Source organism: Protopterus annectens, chromosome 7.part0 (assembly GCF_019279795.1).
Source record: "Protopterus annectens isolate FY-2018-M chromosome 7.part0, PAN1.0, whole genome shotgun sequence".
Classification (NCBI taxonomy): Eukaryota; Metazoa; Chordata; order Ceratodontiformes; family Protopteridae; genus Protopterus; species Protopterus annectens.
Window position 1 is genome coordinate 281,967,886 of NC_056739.1, and position 22,350 is coordinate 281,990,235.

Below are 22,350 nucleotides of genomic sequence, written 5' to 3' on the forward strand. Positions count from 1 at the left end.
CTATTGCATGAAAACTGCTTACCAACAACCAACCAATGTAGTTCTCATCTACAATCTGGAAACCAGGCCAAACCAGACTACTCCTGATGTTCAATACACTCACTGACTTACAAGCATTCTTGCTCTGCAGCAATAAATGACTAAAGACTGTGCAGACCAATGTCATACTCGTATTACTGACATTCTGACATCCAAGTGGATGGTATCCACCCTCTCAGGAAGGGAAAGGACCTTCTGAAGCACAAATTCCAAGGATTACCACCACTAAAAAAGAAAAAAATAAGAAACACCTCAGCATGCTTCAAGTCAAGCTGCATCTTTGAAAAGTGTGAGCTAAGCTAATGGATAACAGTGGAAACCTCCAAAGCCAGATATGAAGGCAGAATTGCGGCAGACACTAAAAACAACCACAAAGCCTACTTTAGTTGCATCAAGACTCTCCATGGCAATACCCAGATTTGCTGCAAGTTACTGCACAGTGGTACCTCCTATAGTGAGCCAACAGATTATTTCCAACATACTGGCCGACAGATTCAGTGTCAACTTTACCCCTACCACCCCCCGAAAGAATCAATCTCAATAGCGGAAGAATGCCAGGCACCCTGCATTACTGCAGCGCAAGTTAAAGCTGCATTGTCTAAGGCCAAGAATACAGCTTCCATGGGACCCAACAATATCCCTGGCTATGTTTTACATGAATTACAAAGTGAACTGTTCACTCACAGCCTCACCTCAGGCCTCACACCTCAGGCTTTGTCGTTACCGAACAGTGCACTGCTAGTCATCCCTCTCCATATAGGAGGAGCGACTACAGACCCTGGAAATTATCACCCCATTAGCCTGACGACTCTGATATGTAAGGCAATGGTGGGCATCATCATGGGCCTAATTAACAAGGATGTAGGGATTCTCCAAACTCTAGATCCCACGCAATTTGGTTTTGTGAAAGGTAGATCATGCCTGCTCAACTTGGTTGACTTCTTTGAGTCAGTCACCAGAGCGGTGGATGAAGGTAAGGCAGTTCATACAGCCTACCTCAATCTGGCCAAGGCCTTTGATACCATTCCTCACTCAGGAATTATTGATAAACTCAGTAAACTAGGCCTCAACCCCTATATTGTTAGGTGGGTTGGAAATTGGCTCACAGATAGAACATACAGTGGGAAAGTAGCGGACTCAAAGTCAGACTGCTGATCAGTCATGAGTGGAGTCCTACAGAGATTGGTCCTGGGTCCTCTCCTGTTTGGTATATACTTCTCAGAAGTCCAGGACAACACAGAGGGAGTGACTGGTGTCAAAACCATGGCCTTAAGCTTAATTCCAAAAAGTGTGTCATCATCCCCTTTGGGAAAAACTCAGTTCCCACTAATTACCACATCGAAGGGAGCCCACTGAACATTGAAGCAGTTATAAGACAGCTGGGGACACAGGTTGACAGCAACCTCTCCTTTGACCACCACATTGCCACTGTGGTCAGAAAGTCCTTCTATGTGGCACATCTCATTACCAAGGGTTTTGCATCCAGGAAGAAAGAGGTCATCATTTCTCTGTACTCTTCCCTCTTTAGACCAATCAAATTATAATGCCCCATTTGGCATGCATCTCACTAGACATCTACAACAGCTGGAGAGGCCACAAAAGTACCTTACAAAGAGGATCTTAGACCTCAACCATGACCTACACAGACGGACTCAAAAAACTCCAGCTATTCTATGTCTCACATAGTCTACTAAGAGGCGATCTCTGCTTGACTTACAAATCCATGTCTGATCGAGCTCTTTTAGAAATTCTACATCTAAATAAATCCCAATCCTTCCGCACCACACACTCCAGAGACCTCAACCTCATTACCACAATCAACAGAACATGCTGGAGGGGCAGGTTCATAACCCAAAGACTGCCCATGCTCTGGAATAGACTTCCCATACATGTTAAGCAGAACACCTCACTGGCCCTCTTCAAGAGGAATCTTGATGAGTGGATGAGAAATAGAAAGTTCACCCCAGGGATCACTCCAGTGGCTGTACTTGATAGAGGCACTGGGAACTAATGGCAGGCGGTAAAATGCCAGGGTACTTCTATGGGCTAGGCTTGTGAAGGCCCCAGGGCCATTAGCCTTGTACACACCTATGAACCTATGAAAACAGTAGCTCAAGAACCAGTGGCATGTCCACCTGTTTGTCTGTTGGTACCTCTCTTACACTTCCCCATTTAGATAAGTATTATTTTCTAGTATTTGGTCTTATAGAGAATGTCACATTTCTTCCATGTCCTGAGAATACAGATGTCAGAGTAACAAAGTCATATCTTCCAAGCTGCTAGTTTAAGTGTGGATAGAATGTGGTGTACTTGGGACCCCCTGCTTTGCATCGGAAAGCTCACATGCTGTGGCAGGAGCAAAGGATTGTCCTTTGCCATCTAGAATAGACTGGAAAACCTGCTGTACTGACCAGAAAGAGATACTCAAGATCATTTCTGGCTTATCCTCCTTCAGCTTTTGAACTACACAGGGGAACAACAATACTGGAGAAACCAAAGAGAGGAAGTGACCTGCCTAGTTAAATAAAAAGGAATCCAGTTCTCAAACTAATTAGTCTTTGGCTCTGCATCATAATTTTCTTTGCTGTCTGTTGCATAGAGAAAGACATCTAACTCAAACATCCCCATGTAAGGTCCAGGAACGTTTCCCGAACACCCACTTCTGCAGATCCACTGAGGTCCTGCTCAACTGATTGGCCATGGAGTTCACCAGCACTGGCAAGTAAATAGCTTTCAGGAGCATGCTTAACACATTAGCTTAAAACCTTATGCAACATAAAGCAAAAGACTGGAGACCTCAGGACAAGGAAAATGAATGGAATACAGTTCTATGACATAGATGAATAAAGCCTTGATTGATTTGCAGGTTATCCAAATTCAATTAGCCTTTTCATGGCTGTAGAAACTAGAAGGGAAGACAGGAATGGCTGCTGCTGTCTCACCCACTCAAGAGGGGAGGGGGGAGTGCTGTCAGCTCTGGCTCACCACAAGGTCAACAACAACTAGTGGGTGCACTGTGATTACTGCACTGGTGTCCAAGCAGGTCAAGTCTGCACTGTCTTATTGAATTAAAGTATATAATACTAAGGGGAACAAGACATGTGGAGGTATGCTTCCACTCGGGAGACAGCAACTGCACATTCAAAAGGTGCTGGTGAGAGGGGGTGCTCCACTAATTGTCAGTTAATTTAAAGATAGAGCGGGTGAGGTCCCATGTACATCAGCATTGATGAAACAGCAACTTTTAAGACCGGTTTCAAGTAAAGGGCAACAAGCACCTACTCTTCCAAACTACATTTATATATTTCTTGGGGATAAACAGAGTTGTGATGAATGTAACGTGCATTGATGGACCAAAGAAGCCTTTTTTAAACTAAGATTCTTTTAAGGGAGTGTGTGGAGAAAATTCTCTTAGTTTCTGACAAAAGCAGAAAACGTTCTTTAGTCTCACACACAAAAAGATTCAAAACAGCTTCAGGAAAAAAAAAATGTTTTTTTAGTAATGCCTACAAATCTGGAAACCCCCAAATCTATCCTGCAACTCACAGGAAGTAAAAAGCAACTATTCACTTATCAGGGATGATGAGGATTTGGTCTACACCCGAAGGACGCACATAAGATAGGTCCATACATGTGAAGCAGTTACTCAGGAAGCAGACACGTGGGTCTGGTTTATACCAGAGGGACTAACGTAACATAGGCACATTCTTGTATCAGGAAACATGCTCCAGACTTACTTGTCCTCTTTTTCTCCTTAAAAGAACAATTTTGTAGTGCTAGGGGGCTTTTTTCAGTCTCGTTTTCCTGGAAAAGGAAAACCTAGATGAAGATTAAGTACTAATGTACAGACATCAACTCTCTTCACTGACCCTGCTGCTGCCCTGTACATAGCTGCTGCTGCGAATGGGGTACTACAGAAACCATCTCTGGTGAAACAAATTACAAAATCTCTACTAGAGTTCAAAGAAACAGCTCACAGTCTAATGTTGACTGCAGTTATAATGCTGTAACCCCCAAACCCCCACAGTGAGTCAAGCAAGAAATGAAGTAACAAGTTGCAGCTACTCAATACTCTGCAGATGTCCCCTACTGCTGACAGTCGAGCATTAAGTCCATTTTCAAATGCTGATCTCGGACAAGCAAATGCATGAGGTCCTGGAAAGGACAGCAGCATCAACTATTGCTTGGTACATTACTATAAGCAAAATATGTTAAAACCTGGCCACATCCTGAATGCATGTTGTCACACCTGAAATGTAACAAGATCAAAAAGTGATCAAATGACCCAGATGTTCAAGGCCTCATCACCGTACATGAGGGGAAACTATGTATGGTATAATGCAAGCTGACAGAGCTGAAACAGGACACAGGCCACATGCACAATCATTGGTCAAAACAAAGCAAAAACAAGTTCAGTATTTTTCATCACAGAATATGTTGCTTTACATAGCTACTTTACACACATTTAAGAAAAGAGATTTCCACTGAAGAAATGTATCATGCAATTAAGGACAAAGGTTTAATCAAAGCTTGTTTAACAAATTTGTAGCAAAGACTTAGCAAAGATACTGCAAACTCTCCAAAACATTGGATCGGGATTGCATTGCCACTCAAAGACATACCTTTGAATGAACCCTCTCCTTCCTTCTGGAAGATCGCTCTGAATCAGGCTGTTCTCTAACACACTTTTCATATTCCTGTAACACAAAATAAACATAATAAGCAAAGTTTAATAACAGAACTAAAACAATGCAAGTATGTTACAATCAAGTTTACAAAAAAGAACACTGGTTACTAAATTCACTTTAATATCTAATGGTTCTGTAGCTAGCCCACGGATACAAAATTATGGCAGCCAAATGCAACACCCACATTCCAGCTTCTGTCACAAATCGGGGTTATTTATCAGGACTAAGCATTTGCTGGGTTGTTTACACTGATAGAAAGTTGGGGGGGGGGGTTGCTGACTGTTGCCGGGAAAAGCCAAGAATTAGAATATTGCTAATGGCTGGGGTAGGAGGTATGAAGGACATTCTACCAACATGCATGGGAATGTGATGTGCTTATAAGGGTGCAGGCTTTATTGCAATTTGGAGGATAGAACAAAGAGCTAGTTGAAGCTAAGACAATGTGGGAAAAGTGCCATGAACTCTATGACTCATACGGGCAGCCCTGTTTCATTGCTTAAGCCATACTTTAGCATATTTCAACTAAAAGGGAGGATGTACTGTTCCGCATAACTACAACAACAAAAACACCCTAAGCATGCACTCAATGGTGAGAAACCTAGACACACATGTCGACAGCAACCTTAACTTTTATCACCATGTCTCCATAGTGGTAAGAAGGGTATTCTATATTGCTCATCTCATAAGTAAGGGCACGGCCTCCAGAAAAACAAAAAAAGTTATAACCTCCCTGTACTCTTCCCTCATCAGGCCAAAAACTGAGTACAGTACTCCTATTGATATGTACCCTTCCAGGCATCTGCAGCAATTAGACAGACCACAAAGTTTCCTCACAAGGAGAATTAAAGGTAGTCAGCATCTGTCCTATGTAGATCGGCTGAAATCAATGTCACTTTCCTCTGTTTCATACAGAATACTCAAGAGGCACACTGTCTTGTGTATAAAGCAATTTCTGACTCTGCTTTATTGGAAATGCTGCATATCCACAAGTCCAATGGCTCACAGATTACTTGCTCTAGAGACCTTAACCTGGTATGTGACATTAATGGAACCTGCTGAAGGGACAAATTTGTCTCCCAGAGGTTACTGTACATGTGGAACAGACTCCCAATTCATGTCAAGCAGAGCACCTCTTTAGCCATCCTCAAGCACAATCTGGATAATTGGATGGGTAACCATAAATTCACCCTGTGGGTTCCACCTTTGTCTCTCTTGGACATGGGCAATAGGGGCCAATTGTGGCAACAAGGGCAGAACTTGGCTAGGCCTGTAAGGGCCATAGGGCCATTAGCCTATTAACTTCCTGTGATTTTATAATAAAACTTAGCTATGGATTGTGGGTAGGGAAGGATAACAACATATCCAGAAACAAAAACTTATGTTTTGCTGCCCCTTTAAACTGTTAGCTGATCACTATCTTAACTATCTGGTTATTATCTTAACTGAACTTCTTCTGCCCGACAGCAGTAACCCAGTGTAACTACTGTATTTGCATCTTATTGTTTCTTAAACTATCCATGACTCTGAAAATCCATCCCTCTGACTCAAGTACTTTTCTCTGTGGGGATGGAGAGGTAGAACATTCTCAGTCAGTTTCAGTTTTTTTCAGGATATAAAATAGATGAGGATAAAACAAAGGCTAAAAGCAGTAAACTGTGTACCTACACATGACATGGTTCAGTGATACCCATATTTACGGGGACATAAGATGACATATTTAAGTGAGTATATTAAAAAGGATTCAATTATGGCAGTTAAAGATATATGGGAAGAGAATAACAGGTAATACAAAAGTTGACAAGTTGGAAGCTCTTTTGGATATGGACATTAAGATACAAACACTGAAAATATTTAGAGTCCCTTTAAGTTTTATATGCAGGTTAGGAATATATTTTTTCAACCAGAGGAGACACTGAGAACCATAAATAATAGCGGAAAGAATTTATTTGGGAGGAAAAAGGACAAGAGTTGCATTGGGCTAAGTTAATTCTGCCCCAGAACAAGAGGATTTAGAATTATCTGATTTGAAGGGATACTTTAGAGCTGCAGAGTTAAAAGCCCATATACATAACACACACAGGAGGTCATAAATCACAGTGAAAAGGGACTGTGTCGAAACAGTGGAGGAGTTTGAGAAGTAAGGAGAAAGCAGGATTTTGGAAACAGGTACTTAAACAGAATAACAATAACATACATATCATATTTTTTAAAATAGCTGAAAGTACACCAATAATTAAGCAAAAACAAGAATAGAGAAAGGAGATTTTAAAAACAAGAATGCTGCAAGTAGGGGTATAGAAAATAGGCAAATGGGTTGAATTTACTGGACAGAATTAGCAAAAGCACCGAGGTACTGGGAGCAAATAACAATAGAGGTAAAGGTAATGTGGGATGAGGCCAAACAGAAGTTTGGACAGCAGGTTACCAGAAATTGAAAAGGGTATAGATAAAGAGAAAGGTATAGGGGAGTGTCAAGTGTAAGACCAGCATGGACAAAGTTTTTAATGGCGCCTAGAACAGAAGTTGCTGCAAAAAAATAATCTGTAGGCCATATAAAATGCTTCAATGATTACTATAAGTATCAGTCAGAGGCAGTTAGAAGAGGCTAGTATATTGCCTTCTCTTTCTCTCTTTCTGAAGAACAATACGACTACTTCTGTATGGCTCAAACAAGCAATAAATTCAAGAAGGTTTAGAATTTTTTCTGGAAGTATTTGTATAGGTATTTTTATACTGCAAGCAGACTTCACAGAATATCTCCTCAGTAGATAGCAAATGCTGGAGATGTGATGGGATAAAGAGAGGAAGCTATGAATGTAATGAGATTGCAGACTTTAAAAAAAATCCCTACAGAGTATTTTGCCAGAAACCTTGGGGGGGGGGGGGGGGGGATTAGTATAAGGAAATTATTATTTTGATCTCAGATATAGGATCTGTATTTCACAGACATGGCGATGTCTTACTAAATTTATCCCTATTGGCTGCCAGATAGTGATTACTAGAAAATGGAAACCAAATCCTAAACCAGCTGTAACTGAAGTACTGTATAAAGGATATAAAAGAACTGAAGATGGGGTCTCTAGAAAAGGGAAGGGGTACACTACATTAAAAGAAATGGAATTTGTGGGAACAAAGCACGCAGAATGATGTTCAGGACAAATAAAGGAAGGCAGGAATTGAGCAATGTATGTAATTTTATAATGAACGATAATTGTTAAAATATATATTATGAAAAATGCATGGAAATCAAAAATGTTTGCTATGGTATGTCTTCTTTATAAAAAGTATTCAAGGGGACTAGAAGACCATTTTTAACAATGTACCTACCCCCAGGAGAGTAGAGCCATGGCTTAACCCTCTCAGCCATGTGGCAATGCTTTGGCTAGGATCTAAGGCTATGCAGGTACACTCGCAGCGCTCTCTCAAATGCTAAACAATGGATTTTCTACTGCCACAATCCTCCTAATAATGAGGTACGTCAGATGTTTCTCTCTCCAGTGTCTGGTGGGAGGGACAGGGTTGAATCACTGGCACTTGCAGCAGTGATTTACGTTGCACTCCTCTCTGACCAAATATATGTACTGCAGGCGTGGGTGCTACCTGGTAATCTGATGGCTATATGGCATACAGTGGATCCACTTCTAGGCACAGCGAACATTTCATCAACATCCATCAGGAATAAGGCCTGAAATCTGTGAGTGGTAGAAAGGAAATGGAGCTGGGCACTCTTCTATAGATGGCAGGGGGTGTTTGCATCCAAAACAAGGCCAGCTTCTGAGAACTAAGTACAATATGTTGACTAGTGAAAAATAATGAGGATCCTCAGTGTTAGATGTGATTCTTTATTAACCCACACCAGCTGTTCCATTGCTTGTAGGTTCTTAACTTAGGAAATTACAAAAAAAATCTCAAAACAGCAATGCATCAAAAATGTTACCAGGAAATTGAAAAAAAATTGTTAGGATTAGTAAAGCAACCCATGAACTTAAATTATCTGTTGACACCATTATAAAAGAGAAAAATTACAAATCCCTCTAACCGCATGAGAAAACTAAAGAACAATATTCAACAATGCTCAGAATGTATTCCAAAGAGTACCTCATACTCCAACCCAAAAGACATTGCCAATAAACCTAACAAATTCAGTGTTAATTTTACCCCTGAAACATCTATACAAGTTCCAAATATCTCATAATCCCTTACACCCCATTTTATCAACAAGAAACATGTCCTGAAACTGCCATCAAAGATAACACACCTCTTCAATGCGATCTGACAGCATGCCTGGATGTTGAATAAATAGTGCCAGACATGCCCTTACTAACTCTTTCCTCAAACTATTTAACTTAAGCCTGCTTAAAGATTTTGTTCTCAAATTATAGTGCACCATGGTAGTGGTGGCTTACCAAGAACCCTTGCAATTATAGGCCCATCAGCCCAACAAGCTTGATATGCAAAGCTATGGAACATAAATTTATAACGGATTTCATCAGTTATGATACCAACAATATAATTAGGTTTGCCCATCCACAGCTTGGCTTCATAAAATGGAGATTCTATTAAATTTAGTTAATTTCTTCCAGTGTCACTCAGGCTGTAGACAATGGTGATGCAGTTCTTATAACTTATCTTGAACTGCCCAAGATGTTTGACATTATACCCGATGTGGCTCCCAAGTAAGGGGGCATAGTAAGAAATCTACATGTTTTAAAAGTAGATCCCCAAATGTTAAGACAGATAGCAAGCTCATGAAAGGATAGATTCCATTTAGTTGGTGTCGCAGGCACTCCACCTGAGAGCGTAAAGATAACTAGTGCAGTCCCCCCATGGCTATGTGTTGGGACCTCTCCTTTTCAGCATTTACTTCTCTGATTATTGACCAGGAACCAGAACCTCTGATTAACCAAGTCTACAGATGGCTGCAAACTGGGTGTTAGTGTCAAGAACCCTCTGACACTTGTACCTTCAGAAAGGCTGGTGCACTGAATATGGGCTCAAATTAAGCAAGAAAAAGGCAGCATTGTTGCATTTGATAAACTCCTACCCTTAGCACACAGCATAGACAATACCTCACTACAAACTGAAAATATAATCAGAGAGACAGAACCTGAACTGGCAGTTCCCTCTCCTTCAATCATCATATACCAACTGTATTAAAGTCCTTCTACTCAGCATAACTGATAACCAACGGTACAACATCCAGATCTAAAAAAATGTATTGTTGCTTTAGATTCAGAGGTTATTAGGCCAATTAGAGTATAATGCCCCCCATCAGTATGCACCAGACAATACATATCCAATAACTACAGAACCCCCAAATGTTCCTAACAAAGATGATTATGGGCTGACATACCCTGAGGCTAGAAGCTGTATCCCTTTAATCAATATCTTACAGACTCCTGATGGGCAATTTGTGCCTAGTCTAGCATGCCGTTAGACCAATGCTGTATTAAAATTCCTGCATCTCTGCATCTCTGCAAGCCTAATAGTCCCACAAAACAACATAACTAGGGCCCTACATCTTCACTAATAGAGGATTAGAACTTGATGGAAAGGCAGCACCTTCCCCATCTCTAGAAGGTTAATTTTTATGCAGCATGACTTCATCCAACAAACAGAACCCAATGATCATATAGGTAACCAAAACATTTACCTGAATTAACTGGCCTAGCTCTCCTTGTGAAAGGGGAATACAACCAGAGGGTAAGTATACGCAAGTCATTAAAAGTTATGAGACTAAACTGTCTTGCAACTCCCATAAATCCTATAAACTAAAATGGAAACAATACTCGTTTTAACTCATGTCTGCAACTTCCAATGCACTGCATTCAGCTTGGCAACATTAGTATTAGCTTTATCATCTGCCTTCTGATAAACTACAATTACAGCACATCAAAAGTAGACCTCATAGCATTCTGGTCACTGTACTGAATTAATGGCATTTGGTACTACAATAAAGTGAACTGGATGTGAAAATTGTTTTAAACTGAACAAGTAAAATATTACTTACTCATTTTAAAGGACTTGCTTTACAATTAAAACTCTTCAATTTCATAGCTCCTGTGGAGCCCCACCCAGCCTTCCAGTACAGTTATTTCACACACACATTAACATGAATATAATGTTGAACAAGAAAAGGGCATTACAAACCAAAGAGCATTCAACTATACAATTCATCACATCACTTCCTTCTCAGACAGAAAAATAAACCTACCTTCAAATTATTCACTTCTGTGTGTTTGAAAGATCCTTCAGTTTCAGATAAGTGTTCACTGACATTCTTAATATTCCAGTAGAGGAAAACAAGGTAAAATGCTTTTAGTAAGGCAGAAATGAAGTTTAATTCAAAAATCATCTTACAGTCAAAATTAAAAGTGTGTGTGGTGGGCAGTAAAAAAAAAATCAATTGTACAGGTCTGGAGGTCAGCCCACTGAAGATGAAAAGCGTTCAAAAATAGCGTCAGGAGATTCCAGCTCACTCACAAAGCAATGGTAGCAGAAAGAAATGACATACCTATAAGGCTGTTCTTCATGTAAAGGGAAATGACAATCACAGAGCTGCAATGTCAAGCATGTTTTCTGTACATCTGCAGCTGTGTCACAGGAATGCAGACAAAGTTGGAGATTCATCACCATCAGACAATGGCTGACAGCACCACAATCCACATCCCCATGACTACTTTTATGGGTGTTCGGTTTCATTGCTGCATGATGTTTAAACTCCCTGAGGAAGCACTTGCTTATGCTTCGCTTTTTGTGCCACAAAAGACCCTGCCCTACTCAACCTCCTTCACCTTTGTAAAACCAAAAATTGCTCAAAAACTGGCATCAAACTCCAAGGGATTCATTTTGGATTACATACTAACAAGAAAGGGATAGGGGAATAGCAAGTAAAAGACCTGCTCTGGAACACAAGCTTTATTAAAAAAGAAACAATTAAGTAAGGCATATAAAATATTGTATGATAACTATAAGAATCAGAGGATGTTAGAAAAGATTGGGAAGAGAGACTGAGAAAATTTACAAGGGAACAACGGGAGGATACAAGTATCTCTCCCAAGTATGCAACAAAGTCCATAAGGTTTAGCATCTTCGCTTGGAAGTGTTTGCATAGGTATTTTTATACCCCAAGCAGACATCAAATGTTTGAGGTTTGATTATAGGCCAACAACCACAAGGGCCTTTTTAAGCCTAGCCATGCATCCCAGATCTCTGACAAGTGTAAGCAAGGGCTTGGGAGATGAAACGTTTATAAGCTAGGGAGTGAGAGATGAACCATTTCCAGGCTGCCTGTGTCCATTAGAGACATAGGTGCCAACCCAGGAATGAATTTCCTGTTCCCTATACAATTGTCCAGGTTGCACTTGAATTGGGTTAGGGAAGAACTCTGCTTCACATGGATGGGGAACCTGTTCCAGATATGGGTAACCTCTGGGATACATACCTATCTCTCAGGCAGGTCCTATTTATATCACAGGCAAGGTTTAAGTCTTTAGAATGGGTAATTCTGGTGCTGTTTGTTTTGTGGATATGCAGGAGATCCACCAGAGTGGGGTCTGAGAATGCCCTGCATCTCAGGCATAGATTTCCCCTCAAACACCTATAGGAGACAGAATACAGGGATAAAGACTTGAGGAGGTCTGCATAGGACATTTTACATAAGCCCTGTATTCTTTTAGTGAGGAAACTCTGTGGACGTTCCAGTTGTTAGATATGCCTGGTTAGGTACATACCAAAGGGGGAAAATTGTACTCGATGATAGGTCTGATGAATGCTGAATACAGTGCAACAATGACTTCCTTGAACTTGGATGCCATAACTTTGTTTATAAGTTGCGCAACTTAGAATGATTTCCTCACTATTGTAGACACACGATGGTCAAAGGCTAGATTACCATGTGTGTCCAAAGTCCCAGACTACTAGATCAACTCTAAAGCGTGTGTTGTTAATATGATAGTTACCCGGACTTCATAAAGGATACTATTATGCATTTCTTGGCATTTAGTTTTAGTTCATGGCTCTGAAACCATTTGTTTGTCTATGTCAACCCCTCTTGGAGAACATTTTTGTCAGTGTGGGATTCAATGACACCTCCTAATTTGCAATATCTGTAAATTTAGTCAGCCAGAGACCACGGACATTGGCCTTGTCTTCAGAGAAGTAAATGCCAAAAAGAAGCAGTCCAAGGGCTGATCCCAGAGGGACTCCACTTGTGACTGTCATCTTTGTAGAGGTGGGCTACACAGTTCTAACTTCCTGGGTCCCACCTGTAAGCCAGTTGGCTATCCACCAGGTGACATAAGGGTTTGTACCTAACCTCGAGTTTGCCAACAATACCAGTGTGGGGTATTGTCTCAAATGCCTTGGCCAGGTCAAGGTAGGCAGTGTGAACCATTTTGCCCTCAACCATTGCTTTGGTGACCTTCTCAAAGAAGTCCATCAGGTTGAGTAGGCCTGATCTGCCCTTGATCAAACCAAACTGGGTTTGGTCCAGTGTCTGGAGGTTTACTACATCACTACTGATCCATTTCCATGATAATTATTTCCATGGCTTTAAATACAAGACTAGTGAGACTTACGGGTCTGTAGTTTCCAGGGTCTGAATATGGCACACCTTTAACTCTGCAAACTGTTGTCCATTCATGAGGCACGAAGCCTATTTGGAGACTATAGTTAAATAGCAATTCCATAGGCCCTGACAGGTCATGTTTCCTGCTATTTAGAAGACATTCTGGGATACTGTTTGGGCCCATTGATGCAGTGTTCTTGGCCTTAGAGAGAGCATTAAGGACCAGTTCCCTAGTGATAGCAGGGATAGTTATATTTGGTGGTATTTCCTGAGGGAAGGTTGAGGGGGAGAAATGGAGCTGAATTTATCTGCCAGTAGGTTTTGTATATATTCTGGCTCAGTATAGGTGGCTCCATTTACATTGACCTCTGGCACACAATTGTGCATTGCCTTTAAGGTTGTGGACATAGCTAAAGAATGCCTTGTGGTTGTCCTTGACCTGGGAGGTCAAATTTGGCTTTGGTAGACTTTATTCATCATCTGAGATGTTTGTTAAATATGACGAGAGTGCTTTTATCATGCTGGGTGCTGCACCTCCTAATTTTTGCCATGATTTTCTTCCTTCTGTTATACAGCCTATTGATTTTGTGATTACACCAGGGTGGCTTGTTTTTGAGTTAGTTCTGTACTTCTTCCTGGTGCATACAGCTGTCTCTATGCAGTTATTAACATGCGTATATAGGGTTTCTGTGAACAGTTATGCATAGGCAAGCAGTGTTCTCAAGGTTTATGGGGGCTTGAAATTTTGCAGGAGGTTAGCCTTAGAGTAGTAGTAGTTACTGAACATTCCAGGTTTAGCTGGGGGTCCAGGTTTTATTTTTACTTCAAATGAGACTATTTTGTGGTCTGACCTTACCAGGGAAGATGTTACAGTAGGGGATGTGTGGCAGTCTCCCATATTAGTGAGGACCAGATCCAGTATGGCTGCACCCCTGGTTGATGTATTGACTATCTGGTTCAGGAAGTTTGTGTTTACAAAATCCAGGAATTTCTGTGCCTGTATGTTTGGTGTCATATAGGATTCCAAGTTAATAGTGGGGTAATTAAAGTTGCCCATGAATATGGTATTGGATTACATGGTTAAGTGTTTCTAATAGGTTTAAATACATGGCATGGGTTTCTGGGTCATAGAGGGGGACCTACAGGTGTCTAGGAAGTGTTACTGGAGTTTGCCTATGGTGATTTGGACATGGAGCAGCTTAAGTGCATTGTCCTGTTTGAACAGCCTGGAGGTATATTCATTTTTGATGTAAATAGATTCACCTCCACCTTTGGTCCCCGTCTGTGTAGTAGCTGGTCTAAATGTGTGGAAGGCATTATTACCTTGCACTGTTGTGTGCTTGCCATGGCTTTAAACCATGTCTCAGTGACTGCACAGACATCAGCATTCTCTAGGGTGAAGAGAGCTTCTTGGGAGTAGAGTTTTTCATTTAGACTCCTAGCATTGAGGAGTAATACCTTTAGATTTTCTTAGTTTTGGATTTATGTCGGAAGTACTTTCCAGTTTGGCATTGCCTAAAAAAGGTACTATGGGGGAAGACGTTTTAGCTAATATTTGCAAGCCTAGAGGGGAGAGGTGCAGACCATCCCTGGCAGAGCAGCGTGATCTGTTGACCATCTCCTTGAAAGAACTTGAACTTGAAAGATATACTCTGTAAAGAACCTAAGCATTCTGTAAAGGGTAATTCATTTACAAGGAAGATAGGCACACATCCATGCCATCAGTGTAGAGCACGTCGATATATTTTGCAAGAACATATATTTACACATCCAAGGACAGGTAGACAATACACATATAAGGGATAGATAGGCACACATACATGCCATCAGTGTAGAGCACGTCGATATATTTTGCAAGAACATATATTTACACATCCAAGGACAGGTAGACAATACACATATAAGGGATATGCAGACTTTAGAACAAAGAATTTAGTGTATATAGCTGTGTGTCAGAATTGTGAATCATATTATATGAGTAAGACCAATACAATGTTTAAGACAAGGCTATTCCAACATATGTCAGATATTAAGCACTGCAATAAACATAATGCACTAGCTCAACATGTAAGAGAGAACTTGAATCATACATTTCTATTTATGGCAATACAAATGATTACTCCCAATGTTAGAGGAGATGATTTATTCAATGATATAGAATGTGCAGAAACTAGATGGATTATAAGGCTTGGGGCGGATAAGCCAGCAGGTATTAATGCTATTGTACCTTTATAAAACCCATCCTGAAGAAAGGAGGGTAAAATATTGAAAGCTGATTGGTTGCTTTGTATTTTAAAAATGGTCTTTTGTGATGTTCTTTATCTGATGAAGGGCATGTAGCCTGAAAGCGCTTATACAAGGTTTTAGCTCTGATTTTATTGAATAAAAGACTTGACCAGCTCTATGTGGAGTCCTCTGCCTTATTGTGTTTTTGGATTTGCTTGTGATAGGCAGAGTGACTTTAGTGCAATAGACTATTTGGTGATTTCAGGAAGGGGGTGGGTCACTGAAAATATATCCATTTGGGTTGAATGTGCTTTAAAACCTGAATTAGGTCTCTACCCAAGAATATTGAAAGATACAGCACAGTTTGTTTCATCCTTGTCAGAGCATTCAACTAAGGTGGATGATAAGAAATTTATGTTTGTCACTCTGGATGTAAATAATCTTTTTACAGTGATTGATAATAAATATGGTATTCAAGCGATAGAGAGCATATTAAGTAATAAAACACAATTTAATATGGACACTATTCAAAGAATTAGTAAGCTCTTTAATATTGTCCTGGAATACAATATTTTCACAAGTCAGGGAGATTACTATAGACAACAACAGGGTGTTGCCATGGGCACACCTTGTGTGAACTCATATGCCAACCTAGTGTTGGCATATTGGGAGGATAACACCATATTTGAAGTTACACATGCATGGACCAATCTACGCTTTTACGTACGTTTTGTTGATGATATTTTCTTTTTATAGGATGGTACAGAACAAGAACTGAAAGCTTTTATAGCTTATTTAGGAGGGAGTTTTTAATTTTTTAGATTCCCTGTCAACTATTCTGAATTAACTTTAGACTTTTTAGATGTGCGACTAACTAGCAGAGATGGAGGTGGCTTGATGACATCACTATATAGAAAAACCTGCTGGCGTAACAGTTTGCTACCTTTCGACAGCATGCACCCACGACACACCTTTGACAACATAGTCAAAGGGCAAGTATGTAGGATTTCAAGACTATGCAGTGAGGATGTTAAATTCCAAGAAGAGGTGGATAACCTTCAGAATAATTTAATGTTGAGGGGCTACAAGCGTGATAAGTTAGAATCCTTAAGAAGAAGTAGTAAGATCAAACGTAATAACACCGTTAGACCTTGGCTTAATAGAGTGGGTGGAACAACAGCTAATAATGAACAACAAGGGATATCAATTGATGGTAAAGGCAGAACTAATATGGTATTCAAATACAGTAGTGATGTGGGTAGCATTTGTGAAATTATCAATCATCATTGGCAGGTGGCTACACACGGATCCAAAGTTGAAGGAGATTTTAGATATTGCAACAAATTTTGTATTCAGGAAAAATAAGAACTTAAAAGGTATACTCTGTAAAGAACCTAATCATTCTGTAAAGGGTAATTCATTTACAAGGAAGATAGGCACACATCCATACCATCAGTGTAGAGCATGTCGATATATTCTGCAAGAACATATATTTACACATCCAAGGACGAGTAGACAATACACATATAAGGGATATGCAGACTGTAGAACATAGAATTTAGTGTATATAGCGGTGTGTCAGAATTGTGAATCATATTATGTGGGTAAGACCAATACAATTGGTAAGACAAGGATATTCCAACATATGTCAGATATTAAGCACTCCAATGAACATAATGCACTAGCTCAACATGTAAGAGGGAACTTGAATCATACATTTCTATTTATGGCAATACAAATGATTACTCCCAATGTTAGAGGAGGTGATTTATTCAATGATACGGAATGTGGAGAAACTAGATGGATTATAAGGCTTGGGGCAGATAAGCCAGCAGGTATTAATGCTGTTGTAACTTTAAAACCCATCCTGAAGAAAAGGAGGGTAAAATATTGAAAGCCGATTTGGTTGCTTTGTATTTTAAAAATGGTCTTTTGTGATGTTCTTTGTTATCTGATGAAGGGCATGTAGCCTGAAACCGCTTATACAAACTTTTATCTCTGATTTTATTGAATAAAAGACTTGATCAGCTCTATGTAGAGTCCTCTGCCTTATTATGTTTTTGGTATTTTTTGGCCATCTCCTTCCAAGATGACAAATATTGCACTCCCTTAGAATGACACCAGAAACTAAGCCAATAATTAAAACATCTTTTGTTCGTATTGTGGCATCATATCCCTGGAAAAGGTAAAATGCTGCTCAGTGCTAGGCTTGTACCAACCTGAGACACAATCAGAGAGCTCCATGAGGTCTCTCTTCATATAGTCTAGGGAAGTACATCATTGCATTTACTCCCACATGGACTATGACAGAGTCATACTGGTACTTGCGGGTCCAATGACCGGAGTGAGTGTGTTTAATGTGGCAGATCCTAGCCCCTGATAAGCAACTGACTGACTTTCTCCTTACACAGCCTGGTGAAGGGACAGCAGTGTGTTTCACAATGGAGTCTCCAATTACCAGGCTGTTGGACTGTGTGGAGACTTGCCTTATGGGCTTAGAGATAGAGGCTCGATGAGATCCGTCTCTACGTGTTGATGTGTGTGTTGTTTCGAAACAGTGCATTTGGGGCTACTGAGGGTATTTGTTATGTGTACTTCATCTAGAAGGTCTTTATGGTTTAGGAAGGCTACAGTTAAGTGCCTCAGCATATTTGCGTCTATATGTCTGCTTTGAATTGTGTGTGATGGGTGCAGTTTGTGTACTACTGACAACCTTATTGACATTAGGAGTACTTTTATGAGACAGCTTTGCCTCCAGTGACATTGTGTAAATACATCTCTCACATATCATATGAGAGTTTGTTTGAGAATTAACTTGTTGTCAGTAAACATGAGGCAATTTCTACATTGCCTCAGGATGCCCATATCCACCAAACTGGTAAAGACAGTGGGAAAGTTCACATCCATTGCAAAAGACACTTTTTTATTGATTAGATAGCTGGAGTGAGAATATAAGGCATGTCAGGAGTATTTGGTTTGCAATTCTGGGCACAGTGCTTGTCACTGAAAACTAGTTGTCCTGCGACTAGGTAAATGGAGAAATTTCAATTGTGTTTTTACAGGAAAAATGTCACTTTAGGGGAAACTAATGCATAGACCTTGAAAGCTTAAGGATGAAGTATTAAGGCAGATACTCTAAAGTTAGAAACAAATCAAACAGTACTTACTGAAAGCAAAGAATTAGCTTGTCGAGAATTATGAAAAGAGGGGAGTTTCCTGAATGGCTACTGCATGGCTGTTACTAGTGTTGTTCTCACCAAAGCTTCACTCTGCTTGCTGGGATACAATGCTCCTTTGCTTCTTCTCTCACCAGAAGCAAAACATTAGCACTAATCCCAAGATCAAAAGCAGGCCAGAGCCAGTTTGGTGATCCACAGTATTGTCCCAAATGATGCAAGGGTCTGTAGCCTAGTTGTAGCCTTTTCCTGGTAGATGCCTTGAATAGCAACCAGACCAATCAGGAACATTAAGCATACTCACTATCCAACCAGAAACAGGAATCAATGCACTCTTCCTTCTCTTACCAGGAGCAGACTATAAGCATAATTCCAAGTTGTCACCTATGAAGCAGTTATTAGGCTTTCTGGTGATCAGCAGTATCCAAGAAATAATGTCGCTGTGCTCTCGCTCACCAGGAGAAAACAGAAGCACTAATCCCAAGATGACTACTGAGAGGTAGAATGTGGCTCCCCAATAACTGGTGATCTTGCAATAGAGGTTTAAAGGTAAGATGAAAAAATGGATTAATATTATAAACAATGCAGTCAGTTACATATGAAAAAGGGCATAACTAAAGTTTCAGCTAAGTGGAGAGCCACTAATTTTAAAAAGGCAAGATAGATTGAAAGGTGATTGGTACTTTGTTTTCCTTGCTCTATGGAATACAGTGGGCTGGCCAATAAATTTCAATAGATGAAGGGGGGAAAAAAGTAGTAACTGGGAACATAAGTTTTTGGAAGTGCAATGAGAGGCAGATTTTAAAAATTCCCTACAGAGTACTCTGTTAGAAATGCAAATGGCTGTAACTAAGCAAACAATTCTTTTGAGCTGGGACACAGGATCTGACTTGCCTAGACATAGTAAGGCCTTAAATTTAATTCTGTTAGTAAGAAAATTAAAATCAAAGTCTGAACCAACTGTGTTCAGAAATACTGAATATTATAAAAGAACTGGAATAGGGATCTTTAGAAAAGGAAAGCAGCAAATTGCAAATAAATAAATGGAAAACGAGGGAGCAATACAGGCAGAATAATGCTCAGGAGGAGGAGTGAGGTTTAAGGGAAGGCAGGAATGAGGTTTAAGGGAAGGCAGGAATGAGGTTTAAGGGAAGACAGGACTTCAATAATTTATGTAATGGACTTATGAGCGTTACAAGGAAAGAAAAAAGATATGTGATGTATAATGTATGTAAATGGAAAAATATTAATATGGTTCGTTTTATATTCTGTTAATGTACACTTACCTATGTCTTAAGTGGTAATTTAATAAAGGTGTTTACAAAACATATCAAAGACCTTAAGCTTCATCAGCAAATAAACAAGAGTTAGTGATGTGACAAGTTCTTAACATAATGCATTCCTCACTTTTGGAGCAAACTTTTCTTATATGGCAAACTAAGACCACAGCCATCCGTCAGTAGTGAAGATGTAATGAGGGTTCATACATTCACCACATGGGGTAGCCTGTATGGCCTTTCTTGAAAAGGCAGGAAACACCACTGTAGAACAGCAAACCGAAGGGTTAGGTGTATTTACTTATATTCCTAAGCTCATATATGGTCTACATAATTACTTGCCTAGTATCTCTGCCTGCGAATGCCTGACTCAAATGACTGGAAGCAAACATCTAGTAAGGACATCTTAGTATAACACAGCACTAGTCTCCAAAAAGGTGTAGGGAGGGGAACAGAATAGTATGTGCCCCATAATAATTTACAAATCTCTAGCGCACATACAGAGAAAAAGCTGTACACAGTTCAATAACTCAAGAAAGAAGTGTTAAATGCAATGTTAGAAAATCCCATTGAAGTCATTAGTAAAATTATGCAATGCCAATACAGCCTCAAGATACAAACGGCAGAACTAATTACCTCTGTGACGATGATATTTTAACTACAGAACAAGAAAACTAGTACAAAAAATCACAGCCAATTCCTCAAGACTATGCTCAAATCAGGACATGAATACAAAACACATATATAAGCAGTTTAACTGAAATTCAAAACTAAGTTAATGGTTACAGTTACAGAAGTACATCAGAAAAACTTTTCTCAGAATACAATGAAATTCTAAGTATACAATTTTACTCTTATACTACACAATAACTATATGTTGCTGATGTGCTCCAAGCCCATGAACAAGGATTTAATTGTTGTTGCCCCTTTAATGGAAAGCAATTACTATAGCAATTATATCTCATGCCCTATATTTCTGCCCCAGTGTAACCATTTAAAATGTTAATAGTCAAGCTGTGTTCCCTTATATTGTCCATGAACCTGGAAATCTGAACCCCCCCCCCCACACATACTGCTGATGGTGGTAACTGGTAAAAGATGAGTTTACTTATGGGATGTTGTAAGGTTTACCTAGTACAACTACGGTTTTCTGTGGTCTTGTCATGGTTTTCTATTACCAAAATGACACTGTTTTTGTATCTTTCTTCTTCCTACAATGTAAATTCTTTCCAGAATTTTAGGTGGATCTGTAGTTCATAAGATGTCCAGTCTGAAGAGCCTTTTTAAAGCAATACTGTTTGAGACATTCTACTGCTTTTCTACACATTAAGGAAGTAAACTGCTACAGGTCTGTTTTATGAATCATTTCTGGTCCTTTCCATGCATCCAACAGTAAGTGAAGGATAGTGTGCATCTATTACAGTATGGGAACTTGTCAAAATACTTCAATGCTTTGTTATAATTGTGTGCGTTAACTCTTTAATCCCTGAAGACTGGGACTAGATCTAAACTGAAGGCATCTCCCTGCAGACTATGCCCTTGGACATATTTAACTCCAGATGAGAGTGAAATTCCAGCTGAAAAGTCTTTCCTTTTCTTCAAGGAGAAGAAATGCAATATATTTCTTTAAATAAAACTATAATTAGGACCAACACTGATTGCACAAGCTGGTTTTCTGGAAACTAGAGTACCTGTTTCAGGTTACGTACAAACTTCTTACTGGAAATCTGGACTACCGGCTACTGGTAAGTACAAATGTCTGGCAGGTTTAAAGTGTACATTTTGTCTATAATGTAAAAAAACAAAATTCACGGTATTTAAGTATTATGAATGAATGCTGTCTGCTTTCTTCTACCATACAACTTTTGTCTAAAATACTTTATTACAGATGTAAAAGCAAAATATTGCATTATGTTGCAGTGGTGGCAAGTAAATTAACATCCAATCTCATTCTAAGTTGCATGGTACTTTACCTATTACCACTGAATTTATAGTTTTTATATATATATATATATATATATATATATATATATATATATATATATATATATATATATATATATATATACACACACACACACACACACACACACACACACACACATATATATATATATATATATATATATATATATATATATATATATATATACACACACACACACACACACACACCACCTAGAAACAGGTGCTCGGACCAAATAAACACCACGCTCCACAAAGTCCAGCACCAACCAGCAAACACCCAAATGAGTGTGAAGCATGTTCATCAAAAAGAACTCCATTCAAGAACAAGGCTGTAAGCTGCCATGAGTGTACACAATACACAAACCTAGGTTTTGCCCCCTAGTGTCAGTGTGTATTGCAAATAGGGA

General features: G+C 39.6%; 1 protein-coding gene across 1 annotated transcript in view; it reads right to left on the bottom strand.

Annotated features, from left to right (window-relative positions):
- Positions 1–22,350, bottom strand: part of LOC122805950 (ankyrin repeat domain-containing protein 11-like) — a 297,653-nt gene that overhangs the window by 222,923 nt on the left and 52,380 nt on the right. Inside the window, exons 4-5 of the mRNA XM_044076194.1 lie at positions 10,942–11,007; positions 4,662–4,736 (exon numbers count right to left, since the gene is read on the bottom strand). Of these exons, the coding sequence (XP_043932129.1) occupies positions 4,662–4,736; positions 10,942–11,007 (141 nt within the window). The remainder of the gene's footprint in view (positions 1–4,661; positions 4,737–10,941; positions 11,008–22,350) is intronic.